The sequence below is a fragment of the Channa argus genome, chromosome 19, assembly GCF_033026475.1.
Source record: "Channa argus isolate prfri chromosome 19, Channa argus male v1.0, whole genome shotgun sequence".
Lineage (NCBI taxonomy): Eukaryota > Metazoa > Chordata > Actinopteri > Anabantiformes > Channidae > Channa > Channa argus.
Genome location: NC_090215.1, coordinates 19,246,320 through 19,272,054, shown reverse-complemented (window position 1 = coordinate 19,272,054; position 25,735 = coordinate 19,246,320). Strand labels below are relative to the sequence as shown.

Here is a 25,735-nt window from a genome sequence, read left to right as displayed (position 1 = left end):
TTGTCATGGAGCCACCCCCGATACCTGCTTCCCGATGTAGCTGAATGACTAATGGTTCCATACTGTGTGAGTCTGTGTGCTCAGAGACACCATCCCTCCTTCAAACTCTTTCTGCAGCTCCCCAGCTTTCTCCTGCTGTGTGTACTTTGAGGAAATCGATGCAATAAACCAAGCGGGTAAACAGGTAAACACATCCAGTCTGGTCGACACCGTCTCCTCTGCAGCCCCATTTTCCTCTCTATTCTCTTTCTGCCTGCCCACTCCTCTTTTTATTTCTCTTGCCCATGCTCCTTTCATCATACCTGCAATTCCCAGCTGTTAGCTACCGGGTGTCCCAGTGCATCATGGGTCTTGTAGTCCCGACTGCAGCTGAGGGTGTGTGGTGCTAACATGTTCCTGTGCTTTGACTGTGAGGCGACAGGATGGAGCCGGCTTCTGCTCGTCCTTGACACTTCTTCCTCTCCCTCTCTCTAACTCGGCGTCTATCTCTCTTTCCATCAGCGTGTTCCTCTCCTCCCATGTTCCCTCCCACTTTCTCACTTTTTTATGTCTTTTTTTAACTATTCTCACCTCTCTCATGGTTTGCACCTCTCTCTGCCTCTCTCTCTTCCTCTGTTTCTTATTCTCTCCCAGTCTCATTTTATTAGACACAATGGAGAGGAGGTGTAGCCACATCTGCAACTGGAAGAACTATTCTGATACTTAACTAAAAGTATGAATTTCGCACTATGAAATATTCAATTTCAAGTATAATTCAAGCAAGCAAGCTATCGAGTAGGTTTTGATAACAGCTAAGCTAAGGTTAGCAGCTCACCTCCTTTCTGTACCAGCTCAGCTAAGGTAATGTATCATCACAGGTTATACAAGATTCTCCAACGTGCTTTCAGCCACACATATGGACACGAACGTGCCATTTACACTGCATGCAATTAAGAATGGTATAATATATGTAAATGAGATCACTCATCCAGACTGAGCTAATTGCAGATGAAGCCTCTGCAGAGAGCTGCACGCAGCTGCTAGGTGAACAAACCCGGAGTTCGGACACTGCTGACTGTCTGTGAAAATAGGCTAAATGATGCTTGAAATGCTGAAGAGTGTTGACATTTTAAATATATACTGTATGTATGATTGTGTGTGTGTCTGTGAGTCAGAACACAGATGGAGGATCTGAGCCCAAGCAACAGGATGCTCACGTAGCACCTCTTAATCACAAGAATAAAATTGCAAGCCCTGCACCTGCGAGCCAAACACACACACATAATCGGATGCAAAATAACACGCATATATACACCTGCATGCACATCCCACATCCACATTTTACCTGCTTCTTCAACCTGTTATTGTCCACGTTTATTTCCGTCTAAATTGTGTGATATGGAAACACTCACCCAGAAGACAGAAACATTAACAGCTTAAGACCTCGCTAAACGGCTGACTAGCGAAGTACATCTGGGTGTTTCACACACACTCATGCAAGGAAGTGAGTGTGTCCACAATACAAACAGCACAAACTCAGATTATGAACAGTATGAAATCATTATTAGTCACCAGTTACCTATTGTCATTAAAATAATAATATGCTCAATGGTCAATCAAGCTTTTGATCAAATCACATAAGACTTTTAGAGAAACAAACATGGATGACGTTTGTGAGAATGACAGGTTGAATGTGTGTGGCTTAAATGAAACACAGCTGTTTTGACTGTATTGTGAGTGATCACTGTAAAGTTGATTATCATCAGCATATTGATGGATACAAATGCCATGTTGTCAGATGAAGTGAAGTAGCTAAAGTAGAAGATGAAGAACAGGGATATGCTGATGCTGATACCAGTATTGGGCATCGAGTCAGATACTTCTGTACCAGTACTCATAGAACTTCTCCTATGTTCCACCTCATACTGCATTAACAACTGCAGTTAGGCAGAGGTGGAAAAATGTCTGTGGTTTAGAGCTGTTTTAAGATAACGCACGATGACAATAGTAAAGCTGAATGCAGCACTGCTCTGCTAAAGTGCTAAGATCCAGTTACTAACAGTCATTCTCAGGTTTCTAAAAAACATTTTAAGCATGTTCTATATTTACAACTGACTAAGATCCACTGGAGCTACAGCTCCACCTGAAATTCACCCCATGTTCCTCTGTAGACTCATTAAGATCTCATTACAAAAACTGTGCTTTGTTCATCTTCTTTTCTTTTCTTTTTGCTACTTTTTGCAAAACTTGCTGCCAATCACAGTCATATTTGTTCTGGCAAAACAACATGCAGGATTTTGCAGGTTTGTGTACCTTTGAACATGCAGTCTTTAGGTGGGCACTCCTCCACGGTCAGTGACTGTAAATCTGAGTTAAAGTCGAGACGGCATCTCATATTACATTTTATGTCTTACTGCTGCACTGCATCCCTGTAAGTGTTGACAAATAAACAACTATGATTTTGTTATTACCTTTTTGTTACTATATTGTTTGCATAGTATCAAATGGTGACTAGATGATCAATTTGTCCTTCCTCGATGTTCTGTTGGCCTTTTCCGTTCTTTTCAGTTCGCGCCATCTTCAACAAAAGTAGCTCTTTTATTTCATCAAGTACTAAAACTAATTAGAAATCTTGACTTCAGGACACGCGACCTCCACTTTTGTCTGTGTGAACTGAGTGTGTTTGTGAAGTGAGATCTGATCAGCTCCAACCAGCTAACCACAGCTGAACGGAACAAACGAGCCAACATAAGCTTTCATAAACAGGGGGTTCAACAGGTTGCTACTGAGTGGTCACTAACAGCACAGCAGCTCCGCAACACATAGTTTGTCCACCGTCAGATTTAATTAAGACGCCTCATGAGCAGAATGAATCAGTATGATGTTATTATCCTGTTTTGCACACATAGACGCAACAGAGCCCCTCAGGAGGCATATTACAGCGATCGGATTAAATTAACAAACACTGCACACGTTTTTAACCTCTGGTCAGGAAAATCAAACGAGTCAGTGTGTGTCTGGCTGCAAGTAGATTTCCTTAATATGCACAATCAAAACAGAAATGTGTAATACAGGCTTGTGTAGTCATTATTAGTCATATTATTATTATTAGTCATTATTAGTCATATTATTATTATTAGTCATTATTAGGGTACATTTAAGATTGTTACAGTATTAAGTGAGGCTACAGACAAAGATTCAACGAGTGCAATATGCGGCTTTAATGGTTTGAGAACTTTCAATAGACACTCTTGATTTTTCAACCACAAAACAGTATTGGAGTCATCAACATGATGAAGCTGACTACTTCTGTGAAACACACAACAAAGCTGTTCACAGTTTATAGAAGGTACTTGATGCAAATATCGGCGCTAAAAAAATAAATCAACAATGAACAGGGTTGACTACCTGAGAGGGGAAAAAATGGCAGTGAATACTTTGTTCTAGAGCTGTTTTAGTTTTTAAATTTAGAAATACCCGAAGTTACAGGAGAAAACATGCAGACAAAGGCCGAGCTGTGTGGCTTAATTCGTTATTCACTAATATGGAGGTACTGGATCTATTTTTCTGTTACCTTTTTGATGCCTAAACTACTATTAATTTTTAGTATAAAATAATCTTTTTTATATTTTCCTCAAATAATTACTGGGACTAATGTGAAAACAACACAAACATTTCCATTCTAATACACCACAGTCTGATTAAATCAGAACAAAGCTGACATTAGGACACGTCAGTGTTAGAGCGGATGAGAGTAACATGACTCCCAACACCCCTCACTGCCACAACTTACTCACCTAGCCACACACACACACACACACACACACACACACACACACACACGCACGCACCAAGACAACTATTAAAGGGCATATTTCTGCCTGTGTGCTGTTTGGTTTCCAATATTTCACCCCATCAGGTGATTTCACAAACAGAAACACCAACCACTTCAGTGAGCTGAGCTCCAACTAAGACATTTTAACAACTTGTCGTTGGAGAACACTGTTGGTACCTGGTGTCAGAACATGAAATATGATGTAAGAGTCGATCACTATATGAGTTGAATTCCACTCACATTTATCCAAAATCAAACTGTGAGGATGGTTTTCTTGAAGCTACAATTTGTAACTTTGTTTTTCTGAAAGTATGTTCAAACTAATCTGAATCTGGTTTCAATGCTCCTGTTGCTCAGTCTCAGAACAGAAATGGCAACGATGCAGACATTGTTTTATAGGTCAGTTAGCCAGGCTCGTCCTTTTAAACTGAATTTCTCAATTGCTTAAGAATTTCTGCACAATTTGGCAAGTTTTCTTATTCACTGCAATTTCATAATCATACTTTCGCAACCATACTTTAAGTAAATGAGTCATGTTTTACAATCTAACCTGTAAAACAAGGCCAGTAACATGCACACACATAAAAAAGCTGAGCCAAGATGATGCTTGTGTGGCACCAAAGATCCTATCACACACCCATTAGTACTCACGGGCCTGCTGAGGTGTGCTGCTCCAAAGCTTAAAACTTTCCCTGTCTGCTTCCTGTTTAACAGCGCTATTTGCTCCCTTTGCCCACCACCAATGGTCTGGGCTGGCTGCTGGCAGTTGGCATCCGACCCGGCGAGCAGCAGACGGCATCGCAGTGACTTCAGTCGATTCCTCAGCGCTCTGACAAGGGCGGCGATGGCACGCGCGCATGCCGGCTTGGCCTCGGCCATACGGTGTGTCATCACGAACAACGAAGAGAGAAGAATGGAGCAGCACTGTGACTGGGAATGGTTTGGAGTGGGACAAGAGACCAAGTGTGAGTCCAACTGAGGGGATACCCAAAGGAAGGGGAGGGGGGACAAATCCAAATTTGGATGGGAAGTGGGATCTCCCCCCACTTGCCCAGCTGTAACCTTCCACCCAGTGTTTCCATCAGGTGTCGTGGAGATCCCCGTGTACACACACTCACATTACTCACTGGCCAGTGACTAAATGTCACTTAAACTTCTCTGTTCACACATACCGACTCAGGTTTTGCAAAATGGCCCTTAACATGCAAATTCCTGCCAGAAATATCAGTTAATTTGTAACCTGATTTTATGACCATAAATTCATTGCAAAGTAACGTTCATGTATTAATTCTCGGCCATTTTCAACCGTCCTACAAACCTGGGAGCTGCTGTTAACACATACATCGCAGTAGCAATAAACACCTCTCTGAAATGTCACGTCCGAAAAAAAAAAATATATATATATTGTAAAAATCTTTATTTAAAAGTTAACATGTTTTTGAAATATCTTGAACAATTAATACTACATTGATTTCCTTAACATTTAGTCAGCCAGGCAATTATCTATCAAACAGTGATGCACAGAAACACAAAGCAAATGTTCCAAAAAGCCCACTATGATGTGGACTCACATAGTGCCCACCCCAAAACCTCCACCTGTCACAAAAGCCCTCCTGCTCCATTCACAAACACAATGTACACAATGCTGGTGTAGACTGTCGACAGGACGTTTGACATTTCTTGGATTACTTCCACCTGTTGTCGCCTTCCCTGACACTGCACTGGTTTCCACACACACCACTGAGGAAAAAAGTGGACCGGTTCAAAAACATAGAGCAACATGTTTTTAGGGAATTACTGATGTAGAATGTAGAACATCTGACATCTTTTCATTGTAATTTATATTTTCTCTACTTGCTCTTTGATTGATGTTTTGGTGTATGATACCTAACATCGATCCATTTTCTCAACCGCTTAGCCTGTTCAGGCCGGAGCCTGAGAGGCAGGGGACACTCTGGACAGGTTGCCAGTCGAGCTAAGGCCTAACACAGCAACTACACACACACACACACACACAACTATTCACGCTCACATTCACAGGCAATTTAGGGTCATCAATTAATCTAAAATGCAGGAGGAAATGGGAAACTCACACAAGCTTGGGGAGAATGTCCACCCTCCACACAGAAAGGCTGCAGCCGGCCTGGGATTCAAACCAAGGGCCTTCTAGCTGTGAGGCGGCAGCACTAACCACTCCCCTATAGTGCTGTCAAATATTCTCAATATCATTATTATTAGCTTAAAAAAAAAGAAAGAAAAACAATACAAATCCACTTTTCACTACCTGCTATGTAGAAGAAGACAGACACAGTCAGAGACCAGCTGGTGAACTGTTTGGCAGCTAAAGACCAGTGGATAAGGATCAAACACAGAGCAATAGAAAAGCAGAATACTGGATATATTTTCATCAAATGGACACAAACACCACGCTGAATTACTGTGCTGCTGGATTTCTAAATAATAAAATGACAACTGCTAACAAAATGGGTTTAGGATGTATGTTTTAATATTTCAACTTGACTTCTTTTGCCAAATAACAATCAATTATTAAAACTTCAAATAAGGAAAACAAGCACAAACACTTGAAGTAGCAATATCATATTTTTTAATTATTTAAAGAGTAGTCACCTATTTTCCAAGCAAAGACATTAGCTCCTTCAGCTTACAAACTGTGAAAACCTTTTGCTTTTCTTTGTCTTATGTATAAAACTAAAGTGCATATTGAGTTTAGGTCTGTTGCTTGTATAGACCCCGTTCTGACTCTGGGAAACGACAGTGGCCAGTTCATTGACTAAAATGATTAAATTATCAAGAATATAATGAGCAGATCAATACTTAATTAATGCAGTATAATAAAGTGTTTCCATGGACCATTAAAGCAATGGAGTCTGTATTTATAAGCTAAGCAAATAAATTCATTCATTAACAGAAGGATGTTCAATTCAGCAACCTTTAGCTGAGAAGTGTCATTGTGTTAATGAATTACAGTGCTTGGCTTGAAAAGGTACCTGTCAGTGAACGGGTTTATTAGAGCAACGTATAACAAGTGCTACTGTGTCAGTGTGTGTGTGTGTGTGTGTGTGAGGAGCAGAAAGGAAATGAGTGAAATGTGATGCTACATTTCCAGCATCACTTGCATATCCTTTATTAAATGCCGTAGTAAAAATAGATGCAGGTGCAACTTTGGTAATAACACAACCATTCATATATCTATTGTTTGTTTGTGCGTGTGTGTGTGTGTGTGTGTGTGTGTGTGTGTGTGTGCATATGACACACCCTGGTTGACTAATGGAAGATCCTTCTATATAATACCAACATAGTGACTGTATAATGTGGAACAACTATGTATCCAACATTAAAGCTTGAGCTGGTGGTTTTCACCAACAATCTTATTATTATGTTAGTGTGCAATTTGTCCAACAAAGGAATAGCTGCTAAACACATTTCTGTAATTTACAATCTTAAACGTAAATTACATTTTGTTTGTTGCCATCAAGTAACAGGATTAACACCAAAAAGCAGGAGAAGAAATATGAAACAGATTTCAAACTAATGACGAACATTGGATCAGGCTACTTGCTGGTGCTCAACAAAGGTTTAGGGATAAACAACCTGTATAATTTATAGTGTTCTACTGTAGGATATACTGCAGTGGTTCATGTAACGCAGTTTTTAGGATGTAGAATGTGTTAATGCTCAAAGCTAAAGCTCAGTTTGAAGACTTAGAGAATACAAACTTAGTTTGTTAACATACATAGTTCTTAGATACCAGTTTTATTATTATTGTTCTCGTGTAAGTCTCCGTGGTTAAGAGCATCCGGCGAATGCCTCAAATGTCAATATGTTGTGTGTCTTCGAACGTCTTTGTATGTGTGTTTGTGTGGAAGCTTCTCCATGGCAGCAGCTTTCATGGATTGACTGAACGGGATTCCATTCCAGACAATCTGTCCCTCCTAAGCCCGTTACGCAATCAAATTAACAGGCCGGATGGGCAACACACACACACGCACACACACGCACACACGCGTGCACACACATACACACATGCAAACACGTTTGATTTATCAGGTTGGAGGTATAAATTGCATTTCCATTGGCCTTGATCAAGGATCAAATAACACATATACACAAAAGACACACAGCCACAGGAGATCTGACAGTTCCAAATATATGAAAAATATATTAAGCACTTTTAACACAAGAAATAAAAAAAATATTTCTGAGCTCACTACAGCTGCACCGATTAGCCGCTTGTCAGAAAATTTATCATTTGCATTTTTAGATTAAAAGGTTCGAGCTTTGAATTTTGTGAATTCGAAGCCTTTCTTCAACACTGATGACAGTAAACCGTTGTACTGCGATTACAGTTTCTACAGTTTTTCTCTTCCCATTTATATCAATAGACACTTTCAAACGGGAGGAACTTTGTCATGTTCTCCAAACTGATGCACCGAGTTCCTCGTTTTTTGTGTGTGTGTGTGTGTGTGTGTGTGTGTGTGTGTGTGTGTGTACACCATCTATTTAATAATTAATTCATATTTTGTATTACTTGAATTAAAGCAAGCAATACAAATAAATCACAAATGAGGCCATTTCATATTGAAATAATTATGTTTGTTATGACAGAGAAAATTTTCTGGGAACTTTTTTTGAGAAACTGTATCATCACCTTTATTCCATAAGGTTATTTAGCAGACAAATCAAAACACTTGCAAAAATGTATAAAAAGGTTTAAGGATGGGTGAAGAAAACTGAACACAAAAAAACTAAACAAAAACTAAAAACCTAAACAACAGTAAGACACAGACAAAAAAGGGAGACAGATGAAATAATATGAGAGATGTAAGAGGGTATCTGATGAAAGAGAGAGGTGGATATGATTTGCAGCCGAGGCCAAACTTTAAAGTACAGAGTGAGGGAGCATTAAGTATACATGAGGAAGAGCAGAGGGAGGACATCATCATTAATTCAGGAGCTGGCAAGACAAAATCCTCAATCACTGCTCTGCACACACACACACCCAGTCTCAGCAGCATTAGATGAAGGTGTGTGTGACCTCTCCTTCACTCTGCTGTTAACTGATCCACCAAAGGCTGCACACAGTGAACTAGACTGAGTGGATTCAGGGGACAAAGCGAAGTGTAAGTTGGAAGTTTGGTTGAAGAAAACCTTTCTGGCTGAGTCATCAGTGCAAAAGATGGAAGAAAAAAAAAAGTCTTACAAATGATCAATTTTTTGTATTGTCCATAAAAACGTGTGTGTGTTTTGGTAAATCATACAGTTTCCAATGACAGAGCTAAATTATTTTGTAGTTTTCAAACCGTGAGCTCGAGATCAATATATGACAAGAAACAGAAATGAGTAGTTTCCCCAGCATTGCATAATGGTTAAGCAGTTAAGGAGGATGGTTTTTTTTTCTAAAGCAATCATATTAACACAAACTGAAACTAACAATAAATGTGTGTGTGTGTGTGTGTGTATCATGTTTCTTCATTCAAAATTCTTGGATGAGATGTTTTAACAAATTCTCTTTTTCACAGTAACTTGAACTGAGTCAGTGACCCTGAACAAGCCAAGATCCTGAAAACGTTATGTCACAAAATGCTTTAACACCTACACCAGGATTTACTGGTGAAATATTTCTAAGGTCGCTCATGGCTCTTTACCAAACTGACGGAAAAATTAATTCTCAGAAACAAAGTTAAAATCCGATTATAGTTTTCTTTTCAGTGACCAATTTTATTTCCAGCCAAACTAGACAGTTTCAAGTTCCCAAATGTGAGAATGTGCTGCTCTTACAAGAGTTCAATGACCTTTATTCTCATCTTAATACGGTTTCATTGAGAGGGAGGGAGAGCGAGAGAAAGAAAGAAAGAATCAGAAAGCGAAAAAGGAAAGAGAGGAAAAAAAGAGAAACTAAATGAGAGTTAAAAAAAGAGAAAGACACACACACACTCACACAAACAGGGGGCGGGGGCTGCTTTAACTTTGTCACCATGGCAACCTTGTTGACATGGCAATCGGTTCATAACAGATACACTTTACTGTGATCTGTCGGACAGTAGAACCACTGTCTGCCCCCCCCCCCCCCCCCCCCCCCCCCCCCCCCCCCCCATCCTGTCTACAACTCGCTTCACCTCTGTCTCACTCACTCCTGCATCTCTCTTCCCCCCCCCCCCCTCCCCCTCCCCTCATTAGAGAGAATCAAAGGGCTTCATCTGTTGCCAATCAAGCCTCTTAATTACAACATATACAAATATGCAACATGTGAGAGTGTAAGCCATCCCAGCCCTGCACAACCTGGTTCCCACAGAAATATATCAGTTTTATTTAGAGTCCTTCAATAACATCATACATGAACATGTGCACATACGAACATGATCAACGTATTATCAACAATGTATGTGTGCAGGATTATAATCCAGCTCTTAAACAAGAACAAGCATTGTGGTGTCGTGGGAGATATCAAAGGTTCTGGATCTATGAAAAGAGAAATTATTCATTGTTTCTCCTTTTTGAAAATGTAGCATTAGCAAGCATTACCTAATGTGCAGAATATGGCAGCTGCTCGTTTTTCATGAATATTGATGTCTGATTTCATAAAGCAGACATTAGAATATCCAAATGCAAATGTCTGAGCTGATTTCAAATGAGGCATTTGTCCGAGTACCTGTGAATAAACTGATGAGGTAGTAAAACAATAAAACACACCTGCAGCACATAGTCCATTTACTGTTAAGCCTACAGTTAGTGGTCTGCTTACAAAGACTATAAAGGCTTTAACTCCCACATGGTACACACAGTATGTTTGACCAAACCCTTGAATTCAAGCTGCCAGTCTGTACTTAGAGCACATCTGGACTGTTTCATTGTAAATCCCCTGTAGTGGTGTACAGAGCTGAAACATAAACTGTGTCACTGCTCAAACACTCACAGATCTGACTATGCACAGTCACTTCCCAGGCTCAACAACAGAAACACATCTGTGCCGAATGCAAACTTCAGCACCCGAAATGTTCACATAGCTGAACCAACAGCTCTCTAGAAAGTCCATTTTGTTTCATGTGTTGTAACTGTAGCCATTGTTTGCCTTAACACTGTAGGCTTTGTGCTTTATTCTTGCTTCATGCCTGGTCTTGCTTGTCTTGTATGTTATGTGTTTTCTTGTTGTTTTAAATGATTTGACGGAGAGGCATCGGTTATAAATTTGCCGTTTCACTGACACTGGCACATTTACAGAAGTGTTGAGTAACCACGTTATATTGAAAATGCACAAAAAAACAAACAAACTCAAATACATATACATGAAGGATGGTTTAATGCAGAGCTGTTGGGCCCTGATGAACTGGAAACTGGAAATGTAATGTTCATTATTTGGCTTCTACTTTTCTAATATCAGTCAGGGTCTGGATGGTTTAGCACCTCATCTACACAACGTTCTGAAAAACTAAACTAAACACTCAATCCTGAACTTTTCAACTGCATAACGCTTGTTTTTCTTTCATGAGAAGTGTTTGTACGATGTCACAACATTAACCACGTCCCTCATACCCCACCGTACCCACCCACGAGTCCTCAAAAAGCAGACAGATCGGGAACGTAACCTCACATGAGCATGGCGGCCCTGCCAGGCCAGTACCCATGTAAATGTTATAAAGGCTGAGAGTTCAGAAATTATTTCACTCTGTTGCCAAAGATGCATGTCGAATCACAGCACCATGCTAGAGGTGAAACACACACACACACACACACACACACACACACACAAACACACACAGGAATGTGTTGATGATCACTCAACAGCTGCTGTGGTCAAGTGATTGAACCTTTTATTTTTTTAATTAGATGCATGACTCTGATGTGCTGTAAATAAAACACAGTTTACCACAGATCAGGTTTTATATTACATTGTGCCTCCTTTGCTCACTGATCACACAAGGAAATCCAGCTTACTTTCCCACCTGCGGACTCTTCTCACTCGGGCGGTCTGCCACTGTGAGTTACATGTGTGAAAGGCCACTTTGGATAATGTCCGAGGCTGAATGCTCCTAACGTTGTCCTCAGAAACGGGCCTGAGACTATGGGAATCCCAAAGAGTCTGTGTGAACAAGGATACAAATACAGACAGGCAGCAAACCACAGTCTGTTCTGTTATAGACATAGTCTGTGTGTTCTACCTGCTTTTCTCTGTTTCTGACAGGACATAAAAGTGTGTTTATCACACTTCTCACACATCTCTATGCTGCTTAAATTGATTAACTAATGACCTTGTTACAGTGCGTTGCGCAAAGGGAAACACACACACACGCACGCACACACACACACACACACACACGCAGACACAGGAAAACCCTCCAGCTGTTTGTCATTTAAGCATGTCCTGTCATTGTTTCCCTGGCAACAACATCTGCACAGGAAGGCACACATCTGTCCTTGGAGGCCCCCTGCCAGCTACACACAACTTACCATGTGTCACTGCAGGGACAGGGAGGAAACAGTGAATACGACAAACTTTGAAACTGTGGTGTGTGTGTGCTGCATTGTATAATAAATGTATCCAAATGTTTTTTTCATGAGTGGAGGCCCTCTGAGCTATGATACTGTGATTTCCCACTGGTCTGTAAATGTATCGTCTCTCTAATCAACACAAGACACAGAAAAGGTTATGGAGTTGACACAATCAGCAGGGGAGAAACAATACAACAAATAATACCTGCAGAATGGAAATAGGAGGGATGTTGAAAGGAGAGGATGGAATAGGAGGGATGAGATAAGGAGATTAGAGGGAAAAAAAGAAATAAAAGAAGAGCAGGTTAGACAAGGAAAAATTCGAAAAAGAAAATAGCATAACAGGAAATGAGAGGGGAGAGAAGAGGAGAAAGATAAATTAATGAAAAGTAAGAAAAAGAAGACAGACTTGTGGAAAGGAAGGAAAGGAAGGAAAGGAAGGAGGGGGCAAGTAAGGAAAAGAAACACAAATTAAAGGGCTTAGCAGAGATCAGCTAAAGAAAGAAAAAGAAAGGAAATGGAAAGACAAAGGTGCTTAAAGGGAAACGAATGAAAAAAGAAAAAACAGGAACATGAAAATATAGGAATCAAGAAAGAAAAGGGCAATGGAATGGAAATCAAAGAATAAGGGAAATGAGTGGAGTATAGAGAAGAAGAAGATAATAATAAGTATAGCAAGGTTAAGAGAATAAAGGACAGGGAAAAGAAAAAAGATAAAGTGAGAGCATGAGAGGAGAGAAAAGGAACGTTTAGAAAAAAGTAAAGACAGGAAGAGGATGAGAGGAGGATTGTGGAACAGTAAAACTGAATAGGGGGAAATCAAAGTCCAGAGATAAGAAGAGGAAGGACAGGAAAGAACGGAAGAAGGACATGAGATAGAAGGTACAGAAGAACAGAGAGAATGAAGAGAAAAGGACAGAAAAGGAAGAGTCACAGTCAAACTATGATAAAAGGAGGATCTGTAAGAGTGTGAGACAACACAGACTTGGTGGAGGAGGATGGAAAAGACATGTTGGGTTAGTGTCTGTGCGTTAAATTCCAGGTGAGGTCAGACACACTCAAGTGGGGGGTGGAGGCTCCGGCATTCTTCTTCCTCCTCTCTTTCCTTCGTCTTCCTCTGTATGTGAACATACAGGGAAACTCCCCACTCCTCCTCCTCCTCCTCCTCCTCGTCCGGTGGAAACTGACAGACAGACTGCGTGTTTGTGAAGTTTTTAACAGTTAATCGTTTAAAAGGATGAGCTTTAAGAAAATAAAACAAATGTCTTAAGGTAATGCTGATTACTTGAACACGTGAAAAATGCATGAATATTCACCACCTGTAAACTAACTCACCCAAATCACAACTGGGGCAGCCAGTTGGTTTTAGAAGTCACACTTCCGGATCACCTGAGTGCACTGATTGTTTAAAGTGACTGAAGTAGAAATGTCTGTGGAATCAACATCCTGACTAACTCCCAACTACATCACGAAGACAAAAGAACAACATTTCTAAATGGGCCATATTCTTTCCATTGTTTTGAATGCAGTGAAGAAACATCTACAGAAGAACTGTGGCAAGTTTGAAGATGCTTGTAGCAGTTTTACTGTCAAATACCTTGTGAAACTGTGTTCAGTGGCAGAATGGAACACAACGAGAGGTCACGCTGGTTTTATTTCTGTATACTTTATAGGAAGTGAAATGAAAAACAAAAACTATTATGTATTATTTTGAAAGCATCCTGCACTGTGCTGTATGCTAGTAAGTTGTTGCTCTGTTCCTGGAGAGAGAGCTGTGTTCAGGAAAACCGGCGCCGAGTTACACAGATTACATCACCACCCCGTGACCTCACAATGGCAAAATCCACAATGCCTCGTTCACAACACGGACACACACACACACACTTATTACCACTGAGGAATGCAGCGACTGATCCGGACAAAACTGGGAGGACACAAGTATTTGTCTTCTTCTTCCTCTAGCTCCCTTTTTACGTGCCTCTTCTTTCTAAAATACACAAAGACCAAACTCACACAAACAAACAAACAAACACACACACACACTATGCCTCTTCCTATCAATCAATATTTCCTCTTTCCCTCTCTCTCTCTCTCTCTCTGCAACCATCAATACTCACTCTGGCCTGGTGGTGAAGAGGAGGTTTCCATTTTAGGTGTTTAGGCCTGAGTGCACACACTTCCTCCCTCTTTCCATCGCGCACACACACACACAGATGACCACAGATGCAGACAAATAACCACTGAGTGCCAAACCCAAACACTAAAATAGCTCCTAGTACTAAATAGTAACTAACACAATGTCCCAAACTGAGGACTTTTGTTTTTCTGCCCTTTTGTTTGTCTAGATGGGCGCGCGCACACACACACACACACACACACACACACACACACACACACAGAATAACAGAGTTTCCCATTCCTAGTTCAGAAGTTGTGACCATCTAAAGAGGATTAGTTGTTTCCGAGGAATGTCTAGTCTATCTGATACCTCGCAGATGCACACACACACACACACACTCACACACATGTTCACCTGAGCACGTTGAATAAGAGAGTAGAGTTAGTGCCGTGTGTGTGTGTGTTTGTGGGCGTTTAAAAGACGCCAGAGAAAGTCAGTCCAGATGGCCGAAGAAGATTAAACACCATCTGCCAGCAAGAGCTACGTACACAACCAACACACACACACACACACACACCCAGAGGAGACAGTGCAGTGATTTATAAAGTCTGAAAAATGACTTCACTAATAAAGAAATCCATTACATTTTAGCATTTACGATAAAGGCCTTTTTCTTGGGGAATAATTAATAATTTAGTCTTCCTTAGGTAATCTGTCAGGAATCAGCAGCTAAAGAGGAAATTAGAGTCCACGTGTGTCAGAATTCATTATACTGCGTGTTTGCAGCTGCGGCAGGTTATGTGTGTTTTACTATTTACTGCTTATGTTATATTACATTTGTCTGCTGCAGCAAAAATGAGCCGCACGTGCAGCTGGTTCATGTGCAATGTCACCGTGGGCAGATGCTCTTTATCATTATGTTCCTGGTGTGAATCTATATGTCCAGGATGGCAACTAATGGCTACTTCTAATATCATTTAATCTGTTAATATCTTTTTGTCTTCATCTGGTTATTCAGCTTCCAAAATGTTAGATACAGCAAAAAATGCTGTCCAGGGGAAAACTTAACTTTTCTTAAAACAATAAAAAGGTAAAAGTTAGACAGAAACAACATTACTAAAGAAAAGAAAAAACAAAACCCACACACACACACACACACACACACACACACACACACACACAGGGGAATTGCCGTTTTTCAGTACACATTTAAAATTTAAAGCAGGAAACAAAACACTGGTTTCATTTTGTAATTTAAAACAGAAATTTCTTCACCAATTTGTTTCGCAGGTTTCAAACATACCGTAGTAGTGAACTTATTTGTCAGATGCAACTGAATCATCAAGTATTCAAGCGTAATGTCCATACTTTCCCGAAGACATAAGACGTAGGAGTCTCTAAGCCACTTTGGGGTGGGGGTGCTTTTAGAGACAGCAGCTCCTCCTCTGAGACCACTAATGCTCAGCCTTACTCTGGAATCTTGCATGTTTTACTTTCTCTGAGTGAACAAAATTTGATAAAGTGGTGACTTTCGTTCTACCTAAACCTGCTTTAGCTACAACTGATCCAGTCTCCATAATGTGTATTAGAGCCACACGCTGCCCCCTTGCAAACAAGACGTAGCCTGATGCTCAAAAGGTTTTTCTTTACTTAGAGCAGCAGTCGGATTTCTGACACTTTCACTTAGTTTTGAGCTTCCCCACTTTCGCAGTGCTAAATAGCCAGAGGTGCTTTGGTGGAAACACGAGGTCGGGCATATTTTTAACAATCCCAAAACCAATGGCTGCAGTTTGATTTATTAAAAATAATAAAAATAAAAAAACTATTATAGGTCGATTAAACCCACCCAGGCGTAATGTGAATGTCTGCTTCAGTGGATTTGCTACAGGTTTATTTCTGCCCTACAAAAATAGCAAAACATGAAATATTTCCTCTTTAATTTAGATGTCAGAACCTAGTGTGTCTGTAAATGATTAAACTTTCTGATTATTTCCAGGTGTTATATGTGGACTCAGACTTTCAGACCTCACTGGATCTATATGCAGTTTGTGTACAGAGTACAAATACCCAACAAAATGTGTATAAGACTTGGAGAAACAGGAGAAACAGGGACTCATACACATCAAACCCCCAAAACCCCAAACCCATGTGTGTGTGTCTGTGTCTAGGTTAAAGTCGAACTGACCTCATCTTGTGGCCAAACATGATACCCCCCCACCCCCTCCACACACACACACACACACACACACAGCTTAGCAGCAGCAGATGGTAGCAGATGTTAGTTGGTCCATCAGAGAGCAGTGATGTTCCTAACGCTGCCTAACATTTCTGCCTCGCTGGGGGCATCAACGGTGTGTGTGTGTGTGTTCCTGTGACAATGAGCAGTGGAGTCAGTGTGTGAAATGAATGTGTTGCCTTCGTGCATTCATATTATCACTGACGATGAGTGTGTGTTATCAACTCAACAATGAGCAGCAGACTTGAATGTGATGTAGGTGTAAGGATTTGTACTAATTGGATGTGAGTGCTGAGCTGTGTGTCTGTGTTTCTATAAGCTTCACGTGTGATGACATTTGTGAAAGTACATACAGATTTGTTCATGGTACTATTTATACAAATTTTGAGTATTTTTTTATTTTTTATTTTTTTGTTGTGTATTTCAAGATGGAGCACTTGCATGTAACAGGAAATGGGGGGAAAAGACCGTGGCATCAGTAGTGTTACACAAAGGAATATATTTAGTAACAGGATTTCATGTTGTGATAAGGTAACCATTTTGATTCCCAGCAGATATTTTAGGCCACCTTTTACTTTAGTTCTGATTTTCCTTGACTAATAAGTTAAAAACAATCTTTAGGTCCTGGGGAGTTGGTTAGCATTTACAGTAATAGCTGCATCTTGAGGTTCTAGCAAAAAGTGACTGCAATTTAACCATCATTTGTTGTTTATGTGATGTTTTATAGAACAACTATTAAATGTAGTTTGAAAATATGATTTAGTTGCAGCAGTAACAATATTTTGTAACACAAAATTAATTTGATTTCTCCAGTTGTATAGAATTATGAGCTTTGTCAAAGCCTATTACACATGAAAGTGGACCCTCTGATTTACATTTTTATGCCAATGTTAACAGCTGTTAACCACGATTAAGTGAATGGTACAAAACTCAAATTTGTTCACAAAACTACAGAAAGATATGCACACGCACACAGTCAGTTAGAGTTGGTGGAACAATCTAACTCACTCATTAACAGCTCTGTAATACATTCAAGCTTGCACACGCATGCACACAACATATTGTTCGTACTGTTTGCACATCTACTTCTAGCCTCAGAGGTTGAGTGAGTGTGTGCACTGCAGACCCTGGAGAGTGAGGTAATGGGTGCTCAGCTCTTCTCAGACGGTCAATCGGTAACCCATCTCCACTGCATTTAAAAATCGATGCATGCAGCTGCCCTTCCGCCAACACGTAATCACACGCACACGCGCTGTGAGAATAGGAAGACCCTCCGGATCGAAGGCAGATTCTGGTTTGTGGAAGGCAAGATACCGTACACTGTTCACCAGTGATTCCAAACCACGATGACAATTATTCCTACAAAGTCACGCAATAATTGAGGGAGGGTAGATTGTGTAAAAATCCATGACGTTAATGGAAAGTCCAGGACTTTGTTGTTCTAAGCCTGATAATGTCTTATATATAAATGATTTGTTTAAAAAAAAAAAACACTCAGATGGGAAGGAGCTCATTTACGTCCGGACCTGCACACCTTATTGTTTCGGTAATATACATTACTGAGTAAAGGTATCAAGGAAAGTTGAAACTGTTTAATAATAGAAAAGGTGCACAGTCAATTGAATCCAGAAACAAGCTCCTTGTTTAAAAGACACAGTTCACTGCATCCTAGTTTTCTGTGTGCAGCGTGACGCAAATGTTACCATTAATATTCAAATGTCAAGCCGATTTTCCCACAGTTCATCGGTTCAGCTCCAGTCGAAAGTCATTCTCATTTTACTAAACTCCAGCTGTGTCTGCTGCTCTTTTGTCAGTTAGGGAATAAGACAGTTTACAGATTAGCTGTTGGACAGACATGAAGCAAAGCAAACAAAATCATTTCATCTGATTGGGATTTGCCAAACCAAAGTTGTCAAATCCATCAGGTCAGATTCAATTTTTAGTTTAATCTGACAGATGTCACAGTATCAAACATGTTCAGTGCACTTGAAGCTCTCGCTGAAATGAACTGAAAATTAGATTGAGAAAACATCAGTGGGGACTTCGGTAATCATATTCCGTTCTCTGACTGATGGAGACAGGACACAAAGAGTGTTATAAATGTATTCTGAAAACTGTAAACAACAGCAGCTGAATCCTAACATATGGTATTTCTAGGCAGATGTAGTTGGTTCAAAATGGAAAAGCAATAAAGTTCATGGACACTATATCCACTTAATGCAGTGCAGAACGTAAACAGAGTAAGTAACACAGCTGCAAATATGAACGACGTCTCCATAAAGATCTCAGTAAACAAACCTAAATATTAATTGTTAAAATACACTGAAATTGAGTATTTAGTTCTTCAGCATGTAGAAATACTAGCAAACAGTTTCATAATGAATCCAAATAAAGTTATTGTGAAAACTGAGTGTCTGTCCAGACTCATATTTTAATGAGTACATCCATGAGTCCAAATGAACATTTGTGCCAGATGTAATGAAATTCCCTCCAGACATTTCTGAGATTTAGCTAGGCCTGGGCCATATATCAGAATATTTCAGTTGATTTGGCAACAATTTGACAAAATAGACATTAATGTGTGTGCTAATGGAGTTAGCTTTGAAGGAGTTAACCTTAAAAGAAACACATACAACATCAAAACCCAGATCCGCAATCTTTAACTTCTACTCTCCTTTTTACTACGTTTTTTTTTCGTCAGGTATTGTTGTATAATGAGCTGCTGTAACAACTACATTTCCCTCTAAGAGAACAATAAAGTCTTATCTTTCTTCACCCGATTCCAGGGAAGAGTCGAATGAACAACAAGAGATTCTGCTGGTTGTAAAGATATGTGACAGAGGGATGTGTCTTTTCACCTACAAACAATCTTTGACAGAGTCCAGTCAGCAACTTGGAGCCGGCACATTGATCCTTGCAGACATTGAACATTTTAGCTGGAGCAAGCAACAGTCAGTGCCAGCTAAACACTGAAATGGTCTAAAACTAAACCAACTGCGGAATCCTAACACTGGGATCGACTAGATAATGGCCATCAATAAAGTGCACTTATAAAAGTGAAAACTTTATTTTAACATCGGTTCTAAAAACTACAAAATAAAGTAAAAATTGGTGTATGACATCATGGAGTAAGACTAGGACACAGGAAGTAAGTGAAGAAGGGTTTACCTAAAGAGTAAATCATCCCAAAATAACTCCTGGAATATGAACATCACAAATAAATGATAAAATCGAGCTGAGCAGGGGATCTGAGGGAGGATCTTTTTTGCTGTAAGATGACTCATGAGTTTAACAATGAGCCACAGAGCTTCTCTTTCATACCGGCAATTATCTTTCTAGAGTAGGCGTCAGTCTTCTCAAACAGTGGATAAATAATCAAAGAGAGAAGAGCTCTGCTTTGAGTGAATGTAACTGAAACTCACACACACAAAAAAAAGAATTCAAAGAATCGTGTGTGTACAAATGACTGGAGGGGCTGTTTACTCATCAATAGCAGCCAGTCAGACTCATGTATCTGGGGTTAGCTCACACACACACACACACACACACACACACACACACACACAGCTGCCCATCAGTGAGGTCAGAGTGTTACACTGCTGAATACGAAACAGAGCACTTGCTGTGTTTACAACTGAAGGCCACTAAATGTCAGGAAACACTTACAGCAACCACCAAACACAAGCTGGAGCCTCCTCTGTGTTTGACGTTAACACTAAACTCAGAACGGGAGGTGGACTTACGTTGCAGGCAGGCATCGAATCGTCCTCGCCCACCGAGTCCTCCGCATCGTGATGCGCATCCTGTAATCACACACACAGAGACGTCACACATTAAAACACACACTTGATTGACAGCAGGGACAGTGTATTCAGCCACTGTTCCCTGTGAGATTCAGCCAGGGAGCAGCAGCGTCACTGCTACAGGCTGAGACATGTTCACCTGCACAGCAGCTCGCGTGATAGAGGAAAATACCTCTAGATGACTGTATGGGCTTGTTTCAGGCAGAGTGTGTTTGCTGTAAACGATGCAGACAGCATCCACTTTATTCGATACACCTTTAGAGTCTAATCCAAGGCAACACAACTGCAATAAAGTCTACTTTTATGGCACTTAAAGTGTTTTTTGCAGCATTTTTTTGACATTACAATAGAATGTTGATTTAATTATCAATTTTTCCGCACTTGGGCATTTATGGCTGACCCTACACCCTCAGAGAAGGACATGTAGTGAACGTTCTGCTGGAAGCGTGCATGTCTGTACGTCCCCGGGTAAAAGCAAAATGGCTTTTAAACAGGCTTTAAGATTAAAAGGCAGCTGGGCTTCCACTGTGCAGCTACCTTATACATTGCAAAGTTAATGAATTTGTCTGCACCATCTGTCCAACGACATCACACAGCACAACAGAACAGCATTTTCCAGCTTTAAAGTAGAGTTTTAAACCTCGACCTCCAGTGGGTCAGCTATGCTGTGCTAGTGAGAAATTGGGTGATTGGGTGGTTTATAGGGAGAAACAGAATGAAGACAGTCAACACAGGAAATAAGGGTGGATTTTATGCCTTTGAGAAGATAGTGATACGATATGCACAAACCAGACTGCAATGCTAGAGCTGGATACACCATGCAGACAGCCTAGTGAATAATAAACACGTGCATAACGAATGACAATCACAATATTGTTGGAGTGAAAGAAACATTGTTTAAAGCTAAAGTGTTTGGACAAACAGCATGAATAAAACACCACAGATACACACGGAATCAGCCATCCACCTTCATACAGCAATGAGCCGCTCTATGCTGCAGGACCACTGTGTAGATCGAGTTCTGCACAAAGATTCATTCTTTATTCACTGCCCACATCCTTGGTTTGTTTTCGTTTTGTGCTTTCAATCCACTGCGAGATTAACCAAGCTGCTAAATGATCAGGCGTCTTTCATTACGACACCCTCTTATCACTGTCCCCCTCGATCTCGCGGTGACAAGAGAATCAAACAAGAGTTCAAACTAAAACTAGTCCCCAGACGGCCAGAGTGTGACATTTATCAGCAGGGCTACCGAACTCAGATCTCTTTCATCTCATCTGCTCGGCCAAAAGGGAAAAATAAAAACAACAGATATGAATTAGCATTACGTAAGGCAGATTAGCAGCCTGTCTGCTTCCCTGCTGGAACAACAGCTGTGATTCAGACACTGATAGCACTGATACTACTGTCTGACAAAAACAATAACAACAATAAAAAGCGATTATGGTGATTATTTACTTTGCTGGTAAGTGCAGCATCAGGAGAATGAACCTGAAATCTGCACAGCAGGGTGAGAGCGAAGGATCGAGGAGAAAAAAAGGAAAGGGAGCGTTAACTGATGAGACGGATGGCTGGCAGACAGACAGTGTGATGGATAATGATGAGACAAAGGAAGGAAGATGCAGAGAGAGGTGACAGAGAGAAAAGAGCTAAAGACGGAGAGAAAAACTCTGAGTGAACTGCAGAACCTGATCCATGAATAAAAAGAGAGCAGCTTGTCTCTATATGATCCTCCTCTGACAAAACTCAGCAAACTGCACCCACCCACCAACACCATTGCCTGACTCGACGCAACTTTAAATGTTGAAGGCACCACAAGCCATTGTCAAACTTCCTGCTAAAAATTAAGCTGAATTAGCTGTTGACAGTTGCTGTTTGCAGTGTACCTGTGGATGTACGAAGGAAAAGTCAAAAATGTTGGTGGAGTTGTAAGGAGCAGCTCTTTTCAATGCAGATTTATGGACAATTATTTGCAAATGACGATGTCCTGAAAAGTGTAAATGACACTGAGAAGAGCTGCAGTTTTTAGGCAAATGACAGCATTAGAGCATTAAGGACTTTAAAATACAGCAGCTGCCTGCACAGTGTCACAGTCACTTCTTCTCCAACGGCTGACAAAATCATTCTGACAGACCCCAATGACAGTATCTAACTTGTGATTGTTTGTCTGCAGCTATCGCTTTCATCTAAAGCAGTACTGGCTTCTCATTTCCTCATCAGCTGGTGCAAAATGATCAACTGCATTGGCATTAAATCAACAGTGTCCAGTATCCTCCTGCAAAAGTATGCAGAGGAGCCCAACTTGACTTTTTCCCCTTTTCTGTCACACTCACTTACAGTGTTATGTTACAGCCTCATTCCAAAACGGATCAAATTAATTATTTTCCTCCAAATTCTGAAACAAACAATACCCCGTGATGACAAGGTGAAAGCGTTTGTTAAAAATCTTTGCAGATTTATTAAAAATAAAGAATTTAAATAAATAAAAACCATGTGTACATAAGTATTCACAGCCTCTGCAATGAGCTCTGGTGCATCCTGTTTCCACTGATCATCCTTGAGATGTTTCTACAACTTGATTGGTGTCCACCTGTGGGAAATTCAGCTGATTTGATGTGGTTAAGAAAAACATACACCTGTCTATATAAGGTCCCACAGTTAACAGTGGATGTCAGAGCACAAACAAAGACATGAAGTCCAAGGAAGTGTCTGTAGACCTCTGAGACAGGATTGTATCGAGGCACAGATCTGGGGAAGGGTACAGAAAAAAAACGGAACTCTTCCTAGAGTCGGCCAGCCGTCCAAACTGAGTGATCGAGAAACAGGGCCTTAGACGGGGGGGTGACCAAGAACCTGACGGAGCTTGAGAGGTACTGCAGAGAAGAATGGGAGAAACTGCCCAAAACTAGGTGTGACAAGCTCGGAGCATCATACTGAAGAAGACTTGAGGCTGTAAATGCTGCTAAAGGTGCTTCAACAAAGTATTAAGCAGAGGCTGTGAATACTTATGTCGTTTTTGCTATTCAATAAATGCGCTAAAATTCCATCCAAACTTGAATGAATTTCATCCATTTTGAAATAAGGCTGTCACATAAAAAAATGTGGAAAAAGTTAAGTGCTGGGAATCATTTCTGATTCCATTTCTGGTATCATGTGTTTTATTAAATGCTTTGTTCATCCTATATAAAAGTTATCAGTCAAAGCAAGACATTACACTTAAAGTTATTTTACTCCAAAATGACCCTTTTGTTTTACCCTAAGACATTTCTGAACCTGAAACTGTCATAGTTCCAATTTCAAATGTGAGAATTTGCTACTTTTCTCAGGTGTTACATTACAGTTAATTATTAGTTGTGGGACAATTGATTGAACAAAATGCGACGTCAACTTGAGCTCAAATATTTAAATAAGGAAACAATCTCCGGCTGATAGCAATCATTAGTTGCAGCTTTATTTACTCACCAGGTGCTTGGCAACATTTTGCCAAGTTAAAAAGTGCAACTTTCCGCTCAGCAGAGGGCTGGATTTAACCGTTTCTCACGTTCTACAAGATTTCAAACTGAATGTTGGAGTTTTACACTGCTGGTTGCAGAGGCACAAAAAAAGTAGACACATTCTTTACAGATTTTGTAACAACAACATCTTAAAAGCAAAAAAGCAGAAGTACTGAGTCACTTCTTTACTCAAGTAAAAGTGAAGAAGTACAGGCTCTGAACTATAAAGTAACTTCAGTGTGAAGAAAAGATATATTTTAAGCTAACTTGACTTCATGTGCCATAATATAATTAGGACATTAGTAAACCACTTTCACTTCTTAGACTGAAAATAATGAGCATTAGCTTTGTTAAATCCATTTTCAATGTCTGCGACACCACTGCTTAACCTGGAAAGGATGTTGAATTTGACTATTTAGTTAAATTTTAGGAGCTTTCAATACCAATTTAGTATTATAATATATCTATTTAAATATTGTGTGCACTCACAAAAATGCATTGGTTGAATGCAATTTACCCAGGCGGCATTTTTCTGCATAAAAATGTAACAATATAGTCGTGTCGCATCAAGTTGGTTAAAATGTTTATTAAAACTTATCTATATTACATTGACCTAAAGCAGTTTTTCCAAATCAATCGTTTTCATCTAATATAGTTTCCTCAACTTAACTATAAGAAATTGGAAAGTATAATAATCTGACATCTTTCTATTATTTATACACCTACAATTCATCAGTAAAGAAAATCCTCATTTGTCAAATCTTTTAGCAAATCATTTCATCAATCTAAAATTAATCATTAGCCTTTTAACAAACCATTCATTTTTGAAGTTCTTCTGTGAAGTCTGTCGTATGAAATGAATATTTTTGTGTTTTTGACGGTCGCTTGGCTAAAACAAACCATTTGCAAGTCTTTTGTGTGGTAAGAAAACCTGCAGAGGGCAGTTTGATCCACACACATCTTTGTGTATTTCAATAGACAACAGCAGCCTCACTACGCTGTCTGCGTGTGGTGAAGCTCCTACAGAAGCCTTTCATCTTCATTCCACAGCTTTTTGGTCCTGTGGTGGCCTAGAAGAGCAGGTAGGACAGCAAACACTGCAATGACATGTTTCGCTGCATGTCAAAAGGCTTAGAGGTATTACACATGGGTCAAGGGTTAATTTCTACTGAGCAGAGCACGTTTGTATCTGGCTGATAGAGAGGTGAAAAAAATGGGAACAATGAGAGCAGGTATGAGCCTGTTTGGAGGGGAGACAAAAAAAAAAAAAAGAGAAGCCAGCTGCAGTTACTCAGAGCATTTGGAGTCAATTGTGAATCAGGTTTGCTTACAGAGCCCCACACACACACACACACACACTCACACACACAGCCATTTCTCCATGCAACCCTTGTGACACTTCACACAGGAAGTGGATACACACACAACAACGTAAGCTCTTCCTGAATCATGCGGGCGCAGTTGCAACGCCTCCTGCTCTTTATCAAGATTTGAAAACTTGTAGGAAAGAAAGAACTGGAAAAAAAACACAGGCTTTTTTTTCCTAATCTCTGTTTTTGGAGACAAAGATCTTCATCCAGCCAAAAGAAAAATCTTAACAAGAATCACATAACAGCTGTAGGGGCTTCTGCACACTTGTCTGCTTTATTTCAGCACGTGCATGTGTGTTCTTTTACAGTGTCAGTACATGTCAATAGTAACTTTGTTGTCACTTCTTTAAAGCTGAAGTAGACGATTTTTTTTAAATCACTAATTCATTGT

General features: G+C 40.1%; 1 protein-coding gene across 2 annotated transcripts in view; it reads right to left on the bottom strand.

Moving 5' to 3' along the window:
- The window catches only part of rps6ka3b (ribosomal protein S6 kinase, polypeptide 3b), a 44,989-nt gene that overhangs the window by 16,524 nt on the left and 2,730 nt on the right, over positions 1–25,735 (bottom strand). For both annotated transcript variants that reach the window (XM_067486875.1, XM_067486874.1), the window contains exon 2: positions 20,421–20,480. In XM_067486875.1, the coding sequence (XP_067342976.1) occupies positions 20,421–20,480 (60 nt within the window). The remainder of the gene's footprint in view (positions 1–20,420; positions 20,481–25,735) is intronic.